Raw genomic sequence first — 12,028 nt, forward strand, 5'->3', positions numbered from 1 at the left:
AAAAAAAAAAAAAAAAAAAAAAAAAATCAGAGATGTGCTGCATTCCATAAATATGTTGTCTTCTTCAAAATGTTCAAAAGTAAAGATGTCACTTTGAGGGTAATAGTATACCTGACCCAAACAATGCTATTTTCAATCACCTTAATATGAATGCAAAACCAGAACAAACAAAAAGGAAGACTGAAAAATAGTTGACATCTCTGAATTATGGTGCTGAGGAACAGTTCTGCATAGAAGACATGATAGAGAAGTGGGTTATATTACTATCTTTTTAACTCTCACATGATTAATAAATGTCTAAAATCCAATTATTTCCTTATTTTTCTAATACAGGTTAAATTCTAGGTCTCTGAGTTACCTAATTTTCCTGTGACATAAGTACAAAAACTAAACAGCTTTAACAAACAAGTATTTTCTCAGTCAAGGATATAGTACTATCACCACTATTTTACAAATAATAAAAAAAAAAATGAAATCCTAGCTTCTTAGCCACAAAATGTACTATTTGTAATAATTACAATACTACCAGAAAAGAAACTGAGAGGCGTAGGCCACTGTGTGGACGAGAAGTCTCAGTGCAGAGCAGCCAGCAGTAGTGAAGTTGAGGGTCAGAGGTTGACTGCAGCCAGGGCTGGAGCACTTCCTGATCCCCTATCTAGTCTCTAGATGAGTCTGTGACATTTTCCTTATATGAACGGGCTCTGTTGCGGGGCTGTATCAGTTGCCCAGAGCCTGAGGAGATTATGAAAACATGTTTGGCGATCTGGGGCCTGGGGACTGGCAGAGGGTGAGGGTAGGGATGGGGGAAGTTTAGGAAGGTCTCTGCAGCTGTGTCCATGAGCCCTGGTTGGTGATGATGTGATCACTGCACAATCTGGGTTCTGGGAACCAGATGATGGAGTGTATGCTGAGCACAGACTGAGATCAAAGGGAAAAAAAAAAACCAAACTGAACCACATACAACTGAAACCAGAGAGGTGTAAAAAAAGTTAACATAACCAGCAGTATAATATCTCCCACCCCTACCCACACTTTACCATGATTTTTTTTTTAAATTAGTTTTTATGAAAGTTTACAGAGACTTAGGGTTTCCTGCCATTCATTGTTGCACTTTTCTCCCTGCCTACCTCCTCTCCTCCAATTTACTCTTTTCCTTGAAAAGAAAAACTCTTTGTTATGCAATCTCTCCCAAGTTCACTCCACTATGCAACCTTCACTCTGGACTTCTGTAATGACAAGAGTACCCTTTTAAACAATTATCTGCTTCATCTGTTTCAATGCACTATACATCATTCCTCCCCTCCTTCTCTGTCTTCCCTCAACCGCCTCCCCCCGATGTCAGTCCCATTTTACAACAGTGGCCCTATGCAATATTTGTCCTTTCGTGACTGAGATATTTCACTCAGCATAATGTCCTCCAGGGTCATCCATTTTGAGTAATATCTCATGAGTTCCTTGTTTTTCAATGCTGCATAGTATTCCATTGTGTTAAAACTGGTGTTTGTTGATGGGCTACCATAAATTTTTTCAAACACACACAAAAGTTTAAAATGAAAAGTTAACACCAGGAACTCCATCTCCTGTTGTTTGCAATTAACATTTAAAACAAAAACACACTACAATATATTTTCTCTATCATATATCTGCTCATTTTACCAGAATTCCTTTATAGTTAATAAACCTTCAAGTTATTTCAATTTATGGCAACCCTATAATCTTTAAGGCAGTGGATCACCAGGCCTTTCTTCCATAGCACTATTGGATGTGGTCAAACTGTCAATATTTCTGGTCAGTAGCTGGCAAACATGGTTTGTATCACTCACAGAACCTGTACAAGAGGCAGACTTTCAAATACAACAGTGTCATATGCACTTCCCAAACTGTCTTTTTCAGTTGCTCTTCTGGGAGAACTCCAAATAAATCTCTATGTGCACACTGGGGAGCTATCCCGTACTCTCAGATGCAATAATATCATTTGCAACAATGGTAAAGGTGCACTTGGTCAGCATCCTTATTTACAGAATAGAAACCAGGACATCCCCTGCCATATGAACACATACATTCTTTTCCACAGCTCCAGTAAACCCTGATTAATGACCTCCACTTGCAAAGGAGGCTACTTACCTTAACCATGAAATAATGAATGCTATTGATCCAACAAGCTACTGCTATAGAGTGTTATTGATCACCCAATCTTTGGTTAAAATGGTCCTCATTTAGCAATTTCACTGTCGCAAACACCTGGAGCAAAGCACACTCATAATTAAAGAGTTTGGGGGAGTTAAAGTGAGAAGTGATGGACAGAGATCTCCACGTTCTCCCATTTATTCTTGCTTCTGAGCTATTGTTTGTGTCAGAAGGGATATTGATTTTCTATAAAAATAAGAAAACAAGAGGCACCAAGGGGCCGCAGAAGGTCAGTCTGGACTGGAGAAGGCGGGGGGAGGTTTAGCACTCTATCTCTGTCACTTGCCTTCCAGGAGAGGGGAATATTTTCTTTCCTGTGAGGCCGGCCCCTAATACATCACTTTAGGAAGGCTCCTGACTGTGACTTCAGGCCATCACCAAACCAATCTACTTCCAAGAGAAAAACAAGCTAACTATATTCAAAGGGAATAAACAAATGATGTGTTGGTAACAAACACAGCAAAACTGGGCTATGAATTGCTGAATGAATAGCTCTGATATAAACAATTTGAGTAAAATTTAGTCGAAAAGTAATTTTACAAAAGTGTTGTTCCCTTTTAGAATATGGAAACACAGATCACAGGAAAATAATAAAGTAACTGTTTACTCTTTATACAATCATAAAAATAACTCTTTACACCATTATTTTCAATTTTCTAGGACTCTTGAGGAATCAGTTAATACAGAATTGAAGAAAGGAGAGAAAAACAAAAAGAATTCCTGGCTAAGCTTAACAACTACTACATGCTTAGATAAAAAGGACTAAGTTGGAACAAACTGGAAATAGCTCTATGAGGACTTTCCTGAACAAACTCTGAAGTCATGAGACGGGAAAGAGACAGCCCTAACTGTGCAAGGAGGGCTCCTTCATACAGAAAGAATGAGAGCCTCTTCAGAATTCTGATCCACTTCAAATCATTCCAGTTTACAGGTACCAACACAGAAAACAAAACCCACTGCCATTAAGTCAATTCCAACTCACAGCAACTTTCCACTGGGTTCCCAAAGTTATCAGTCTATATGGGAGGAGACTGCTCACCTTTCTCCAGTGAAGCAACTAAGTTTTCAATTAGCAGCCCTACATATATACACTATAGCTGGTGAGGACTCCTTTATAGCTAGCTATCTAGAATTATAATTTCACAACCTGGTTGTAATGTGTAATAGAGAAGGAATAGGAGAGACTGGAGTACCTTCCTAAAAAAAGCCATGTTTTGCATGTGCAACCATGCTTGAGAATGAGAGCGAAAGAGTGTTCTCACCTTAAAGCAGACAGAGTTAAGAGTCTCCCTGGGGGCATATTTGTGTGCACATGGAGGTAGGGGACAGAGAAAGGGAAGAAGGAATGGAGAGAGGGGGGAAAGGGTGGGGGGAGAGAAAGGGAGAGAGGGAAAAGGAAAGGAGGGGAGAGAGAGAGGAAAGAGAGGAGAGAGGAGAGAAAAGAGAGATGGGAGAAGGTAAGGGAGAGAATTACAGCAGTTTATCAAGACATACTGGGAAAGAAACATACACAAGGATCCTGCCAAAAAGCTATTTTTAAAATTATCATTCTCAATAATGAGATTAGTATGTCTGGAAGTAACTAATCAAATATCAATGCCTAGAGAGAGAGTTTCAATATTATGAAAAGCTACAAAAAGTTGACTGTGTCTTATGTGATTGCAAACAACACGATGAAGAAAAAAGACATTCGGAATCCCAGAGGATACAGAGAACTCTACGAGAGCTGGGACTCGAAATGACTGCTGTGTTTTTCCAGGTATCACAAATTGTCACCTTTGGCAGCGAATAATCTTAGCACTCTTCTATTCTTGTTTAGGAGTAAAAATGTGCACTGTCCTTTTTCTGACAGGTTTCCACCTCACACAGGTTCCAACATTTGCCAGCTTTACTGTGTATAGAAATCAGGTAAACAAGCACCTGAATATACAGTAGAGGAAATTAGAAAAATCAAAACACGAGCCTACCTATAATTGTGCAAATAATTAAAGTATATAAAGTTTATAAAGAAAAATAAAAAAGTTAGGTTAAAAATCATCCATGACAGGGCAGGCAGGCAGGCAGACCTCAACAGCTTTTCAAGCTATTGGCACAGCCTTACCTTGGAGTGCATATGAGATTTATGTCTTTGTTTTTAAGACAAACTTCAGTAGAACCAAAGTCCTAAGAGGTCATATGTTCTCTGGTTATAAAATCTGAGACAGAAAAAGGATCAAAGAAAAATAGTGTTTAAAAGGCAGCAAAGTCTGGTGTTAAGTAAGCACTTTGGAACCAGGTTTGCATCCCAGTTTTGGCACTGGGCAACCTTGGGGAATTTAAACTTCCTCTAAGAGGCAAATGGAGATACCTACCACCCATACACAGTGTAGTCATGAACATTAAGCAATGTTAAGCATGTAGTACAGGGTGGTAACATGTTAACTAGCACACATAGTCTCTGACTTATGACATATTTGAGGTATAATGAACTGCATTTAAAAGTGATCTGGGGGTTTTGTTCATATTTTCTTTTTGGTACACATAGCTTAACATCAAGAAGACAAAGATTCTCACCAATGGCCCAACTGGCAGCGCCATGATGGATGGAGAAGATACTGAAGTTGCTAATTTCTGCTTTCTCGGCTCCACAATCAACACTCTTGGCACCAGTAGTCAGGAAATCAAAAGACAAATTGCACTGGGGAAGTCGGATGACAGGGACCTCTCCAAAGTGCTAAAGAGCAGTAATATCAATCTAGAGACTAAGATGTACCTGGTTCAGGCCATGGTTTTTGCAATTACTTGATGTGCATCAGAGAGCTGGACAATGACTAAGGATGACAGAAGAAGAATTCATGTCAGTAGCCAGGAGAGACCAGTCCTTGGAAAAGGACATCATGCTTGGAAGAATGGAGGGAAAGCACAGAAGAGAAAGACTCGGGATTTGGTGAGTGGAGCAGTGGGATTAAGTGTGTCAGTCAGTGACACTGGCTGAGAATAGGGCAGGGTTCCGAGCTATTGTATATAAGGTTGCTAAGAGCCACAGGTGACTCGATGACACATAACAACATTACTAATCACATGTACTATTGAAACTTGACAGCAAAGTTATACTATGTAAGCATATTGATATTAAAGTTAGTGAAAACCTAAAAAAAACAAGGTATTCAATTATGTCAGAACTGACCACAAGTCAGGGACAACCTAGACAATAAAACTTGTGGAAGCCAGAACTGTGGAAGGTGAAATCTGTCAGAGAAGGAAAAACGCAAGTATTTTTCAATAAGGAGTGATCAAAAAGTGCTCAGATCATGTCCTGTCAAAGGTAAAAAAAATTGTGACAGTCAGAAAAACAAGGCAGTTCCAGCAAATTCTAGTTCTCGAAGTTTCACTGTATTAATAAGAACAAAACAGACTGTTTCTCGACCAGAAGTCCTCAACCTCCCGAAGGTGCATTCATGAGGGAAATCAGGGTTTACACAACGAATAAGAGGGGAAGAGGAGGAACAATGTAGATGCTAAACATACTGCACCATATGGGAGAAGCCCTCAATCCAAAGAACTGTCCCCTGAGAGGAATCACACCCTCATGGAAAAACAAATCAGAGGTGAATATTAATAATAATACAGAAGTAGTAGCTCAGAGTATCAATATAATCATTATGATTGAAATCATTATTCAAAACTACACCAACACTTGTGAACTTAGAGAAAGGACAATAGTTACAGAACAAGGTTAAATAAAGTCTTTTGTTTATAGGGGTCAGTACTAGATGGCATTTAACAACAATATATAACGCCAAGCCTGTCTTCCATTTTGGACTTGGATGAAGTGGCTGGACTCTGTAAGATAGTGCTCTTGTTTTGGTTGAGGATCTGTATGGACTGTTTTTGTTTTTATTTAAGCCTCTTGTTTAGAATCAACAAGACCTCTAGGATGACATCTGCATTTAAGGCCAAAACCTTGTCTCCATTTTGGAGATCGGGTGAAATGACTAAGAAGGGCTGTCTTGTTTTGGCTGAGGGTCACTGTGGAATGTTTGGTTGTTTTTTATTTAAGCCTCCTCTTTAGAGTCCACAAGACCTCCGGGTGGGCCCTTCACCCTTGTATTTAAATGTTGGACTTCAGGGATTATCTTTTAATCCCTTGTTACTGTATTTTGGAGGAACATTTTTCTAAGTCGTACAGCACTCCTGTCAATTTGCTGTGCTGAGGTAATGCAGGTTTGCTGTGTTGAATGAAACTTTTTCCATTGGGTTCTCAAATGCCATAATGGCTGCACATTGTGGACAGTGTTTGGTGGAGCTCCCAGTTTTAAGGCAGGTGTGGAAGCAGGAGTGGCATCCACTTCCTAAACCAAATGCCTATGGAAACTTTATGAACTTGGAGAAATGACAGTTATAGAAAGGCCATAAAAAAGGGGGCCTCAGGTTTTTGCTCATAGAGTCGCTATGTTACTACTCAAAGGCAATCAACACCACCACCAACACTTTAAACATATATCCATGAGAGAGGAATTTTTTGCAGGTCTAACAGTAATGGGACTCAGTGCTGTGATCTCAAAGCCTGGTCTCTGACAATTTGACTGCAGGACATAAAATATTAACTCATCTTAAATCAAATTAGACACAGCAGAGAAAAGAATTCACGAAAGTATATAATGGAATAATTCTTCCTGGGGAAAGGCAGCTTAATCGGGAGCCTGGCAACCAGACATTTTCTCTCTCATCAGCTTCTGCTGAGACCCTAGTTCTACATGGCAAAAATAGCAGCAAATTATTTTTTAAATTCTTGGTGAAACATAGGAGATACATATTTTAAACTATTTCTAAAAATATGTTTCTATCCCCTATAACCTCCTTGAATTCATTGATAGCACTTGATAAAAATCCAGAGATAGACAATTCGATTAGTTAACAGAGGCTACAGAGTCAGTAAGGTAGTGGTGGGTTTGGAAGAAGTCTGGCTCATTATTTGCACCCTGGGTGAAGTTACAGGGACAAGCTGTAGGGACAAAGAAGATCTTACCATTCCGACATGTTCTCATCCGAGCCCTGCTTTGATTCATCTGCTTCGCACTCCATTCTCTCTTTCCTTCCAGTTTGGCTCAGGAAAGTCCTGTTTTCTGCTGATTCGCACAGCCCATGGCCTGCCGAGGTCCAGGGAGTATTTTCCTTCCAGCGAGACAAACGCTGCTTCTTAGCAGACTTGAACCTGCAGCCCCTCTCGTAGCTCCAATCTGACACCTTGAGCTTCTGCTGGAGGCTGGCAGCCACCTCAGAGGTCACTCGCTTCACCTTCCGACGGCGCCTGAGTGGTCGACAAGGTGCATTTTCAGTAAATGAATCGGATTCATGCCAGGAATGTTGCTTACTCTTAACAACAGAGTTGAGAGCTGGGTGCCGTTTGGCTACCATGGTGTCATCAGAGTCACTAAAATTGGTGACTGGAGCCATTTCTCGACAGTCCTTAACGACTTCGTCCAGGCTTGACTCGGAGGCCTCACTGTAGCAGCAGGTATGCTCAGCCAGGTGAGTGAAGTCTGAGCGGCGCTTCCGGCCCCTCCGCTTGCGAAGCTGCCTCCTCTGCTGCCGGGGGCTGAGGGCCATTTCCTCCCACAGCTCACCAAGCTTACTCTGCTCAGATGTCTGCTCCAAGGCTGAGGCCAAGTCATGTACCAGCTCATCCATGAGGCCACATCTGCCGAGAGGAAGTGCAAAGAAAGAAAAAGAAAATCCTGAATAGGAATTGATGGGTTAGAGTAATTTTATAAAACAGATCTTAGCACTGCTGTGCCTACTCTGCCCGCAGAAAATAAAGTCCCCTTTTATCCAGCTACACTTTAACATTCTGTTCCTACCACACATATTCCCCTAAGTCACTAAAAATAGGGATCTGGCCCTTGCGAAATGCCCAAAGTCAACATGCTCTCAACCACAAAAACGCAAACACTCACCAAGTGACGACAGGGATATTAGCAAAAAGAAAAAAAAAAACACGCAAACATACTCAGGGGAATAGCTCTTTCCCCTTCTTCACCAATTAACTTATAAATGAATTACACACTAATGAGAGCCCAAAAAGATCAGAGACTATCTCCCTGAGCAGGAAAGGAAAAGCATACAATTTCAAAACCAGGGTGAGGTGAGGGAACCACGGGGTAAGGTCCCATCTCACGATGGTATTAAGAAAGGACAAAGGACTGACTCTTCCAATCTGCTGTCACTGGTGATAAGGCACATGGCAGTAACAAAAAGACAATTCAGACTATTTCATTTAGACAATTAAGACTACTGCATATGCTGAGTGAACTAACTCAGTCCCACAAGGACAAATAATGTATGAAACCATTACCAGAGAATGAGAATAGAGGTGGTGGTGAGGGGGTGGAAATAGAGGGGTGAAGAGGGAGGGTAGGGTATTAATCATAGGGTTGCACAATTTGATGGGTGGGTAGGGTGAAGGAAATGGGAAGGATCTTTTGTGAAAAACACTGTTTTCAAACTTTGTAAATAAATCAGAATACAATTGTTAAAACATTTAAAAAAATAAAAATAAGGGGGGAAAAACTACTTGCACTTTTGTGATCCAAAATCTTGGAGTGACTCAGGTTTGTACTAAGAATGGAAAAAAGAGCCCGATCGATGTTTACACCAATTCTGAGCCATACTACCAGCTAGCTCTAAGATGAATTGGTACAGTACATGGGCTCAAGCATATCAGAGATGATGAGGATGGCAACAGGATAGGGTAAGGTTTAGATCGCTGTTCACAGGGTCACTATGAGTTACCGACAGCTCGGCGAGGCCTAACATCAACAGCAACCACCGAATAGTTATATATAAGTATAATTGTTTTTGTTGTTATATGCCATCGAATTACTCATAGTGACCATATGTACAGCAGCTCTGAACCCTGCCCTGTCCTGAACCAGTCTCACTAATTTGGACACACCAACTCCCATTGCCCCAGTTACTGTATCAATCCATTTCATTGGGGGGGGGGCCTTCCTCTCCAGCAATGTCGCTCCACCGTTTCAAGCATGATGTCCTTCTCCAAGGATCAATCTCTCCTGGCCACGTGCCCACAGTATGTGAGACAGAACTTCAAAATCCTAGCCTCCAAGAATAAACTTGGTTTCACCCTCTCCAAGACTGGCTCCAGCTCATAGCCACTCTACACTAGAGCAAATGAATGTCATACATATTTTTAATAATTAACAACTTATTTTTCCTCATCTCTCAAAAAAACAAATTAATCAACCTAATTAAATGCTTTTTAGTGTCCCACAAACACACAAAAACAGGAACTTACTGAACCTGACAGGGGTGGGCTAGAGCCCGTGTCCGATGACCCAGTAAGCACTGGCTGGCCTGTGCTTGCTTATTCATTTATTGCAAACAATTTCACAATTTTTTTTTTCACCAAATCAAAGATGTGACTTCTTTGGGTTAGCAGCTGAGAGTTTTAACCAGTCGGCTGTAACTTGGTATTGTTAAAGATTCTACATCTAAGCAGAGCTGGCACCTGGCTCTCTCCCAATCCTACAGCACCTTCCTACACAGTCAATGCCTCCTTCCAGATTTACAATCTCTAGCAGGGATGGCACTCCCAGTAAGCAAGGTAAATGTGCTGGAAAATGTGAAACTGTTCACTACAGACTCCTAAGAAAGCACAAGGAGGTCCACCCTTGTCGGCTGGGTAAGCTGCCCCTGGATGGAGCCTCTACGGTTTCTGGCTAACTGCTTTCCAAAATATCCTATTTTTCCACTCATTCTCATCAAACCACCATGCTTCAAGGGTCACTTTAGAGTCAGCCTTCAAGAGATGAGAGCAGCATGAGTCATTTTCAAAATTCCCTTTTAATAGGAAGTGTCAAACATAATTTCTCTAATACCTACTTAGAATGCCTATTAAATTATCTTGTTTTCCCTACCTCTCCTTAAACTCAATTTCAGGACCATTAGCTAGAACTTAAAACCATGCCTGGCACCTCTCTCAAACCCTCTTTCCATTCATACCGTTTCTATTTTGCAAAAAGCTTTCTAAGACCTACTTTTCATGCTGTACCTAGGCCAATGGACTCAAAGGCAGGAAAAGAGACTTATCCTCCACATCTACTGGATGGATGAGAACATCTAGATCCCCAATCACCAGCCAAAACTTCTCTAAGTGTCAAAAGCTACACGCATCAAGACTAAATCCTCATTGGAAACAGAAAGTCCTTTACAACGTCATGATTTGCATTCGAGAGACAACTGTTCCTAAAACTCAAATAAGCCAGAGAAGTGAGAGCTGCTTGCCTTTAAGTAACCACTACTTCAAAAACTCAGGCCCAACCGTGCATTCTAATAGAATGCCTGTTCACAAGGCTTTCCTGCCTCAAAAACAATGCAAACAGGACGTGACAAAAAGCGAACCCTCTCACTTCCAGGTCCACGCAGGCTCTGGGAGGACCCACCCCGCCTCCCCCAGACCCCCGGTGTTAGCAGATCCACAGGGAGGGGGGTGAGCTCGAGTGAGTCACGCACAGGAACAGGAAGCCGATGGGCAGCAAGGGACAAGACAGGGAGATGCAGGGTTCAGGGAGGTGGGGACGCAGGGGCAACTTGTCATCGGGCTCACCAGGGACAGGGATCAGCCCTTCTAGTTCACAAACTGCCAAAACGCAAGTTCTGGAGGCTACCCTGAACTTGCTCTGTATGGCGATGGCAACATGGCCACATATAAGAGGAAACGAGTTTTCGGGGACTCTTCCCCACTCCCTAAGGGAACAGGGCGACCACGGCTCGGGACACCCAATTCTCACGCGATCGCTGGCCCGCTGGTAGTAAAAGGAGAAGGGGCAAGAGCTATCTCCCCGAAACGGCCTTATCCTCACTCCCCGGGACGGGGGCGATGGGCCCTGAAAAGGCAGGCCCCGCCACCACCGCCCCTCCCGCTGGACGCCGCAGCCCCATGACACTCCCTCGCTGCGCAGTGGCGTCCTGGGGTCAGGATCCCCGTCCGTGCAGGTCCCCTAAACCCTGACCCACTTATCCCACTCCTTCTCCTACCAGCTGCCACAACCACCTCCTCCCGCCGCCGCTTCTCCGGACGAGTCTCCCCGCCGGGGTTTCCCTCTCTGACCTCATTTCCGGTCTGAGCCGGAGGGGTGGAGCCGCAGGCTAGTGGGAGGTGCCGTCGTGGGCAAAAAAGGACCGCCCCGCTGAGGAGCTTCCGCCCGCTGGCCACGCCTACTTCCGCCCCGCTAGGGGTGGGCTCTAGGGTTTCCTAGTGATGGTAGAGGACTCTCCCCTGGTAGTGGTTGGAGATGAGGACTCCATAGTAGTAGTTGTTGTTGTTGTGTGCCGTCGAGTCACCGGGGACTCATAGCGACCCTATGAACAATAGCCCTGAAACCTACGCTATCCCGTGCCAATCTTACTGTCTCTGACACTCTTACCCCCTTTACCCCAGTTAATGAATCAATCCATCTCATCCAAGGTCTTCCTTACTTGCACTGTTCTTCCACTCTTCCATGCATGATGTCCCTCTCCAAGGACTGGTCTTTCCTTGCACCATGTCCAAAGTATGTCAGACTAAGCGACAGAATCTTTGCCTTCAAGGAGCAGCCTGGTTTCACCCTTTCTAGGTAGAACCTGTTTGTTCTCCTAGCAGTCCATAGTATATTCAACAATCTTCTCCAACACAGACATCTATTCTCTATCATCCTTAGTCATTGTCCAGCATTCTGACGCCTAGCAAGTAATTGAGAAGACTATGGCCTGGATCAGTCACACCTTAGTCTCCAGACTGACATCATTGCTCTTCAGTACTCTGGAGAGGTCCCTGACTGCAGACTTTCCCAGTATAATTCAT

General features: G+C 42.9%; 1 protein-coding gene across 1 annotated transcript in view; it reads right to left on the bottom strand.

The window, feature by feature from the left end:
- Positions 1–11,287, bottom strand: part of GPATCH2L (G patch domain containing 2-like) — a 67,226-nt gene extending 55,939 nt beyond the window's left edge. Inside the window, exons 1-2 of the mRNA XM_006884775.1 lie at positions 11,240–11,287; positions 7,196–7,867 (exon numbers count right to left, since the gene is read on the bottom strand). Coding sequence (XP_006884837.1) covers positions 7,196–7,857 — 662 coding nt within the window. The 5' untranslated portion in view covers positions 7,858–7,867; positions 11,240–11,287. The remainder of the gene's footprint in view (positions 1–7,195; positions 7,868–11,239) is intronic.
- Positions 11,288–12,028: the final 741 nt, after the last annotated feature.

The sequence above is a fragment of the Elephantulus edwardii genome, unplaced genomic scaffold (assembly GCF_000299155.1).
Source record: "Elephantulus edwardii isolate Elephantulus edwardi_28Jun2011 unplaced genomic scaffold, EleEdw1.0 scaffold00037, whole genome shotgun sequence".
Taxonomy (NCBI): domain Eukaryota; kingdom Metazoa; phylum Chordata; class Mammalia; order Macroscelidea; family Macroscelididae; genus Elephantulus; species Elephantulus edwardii.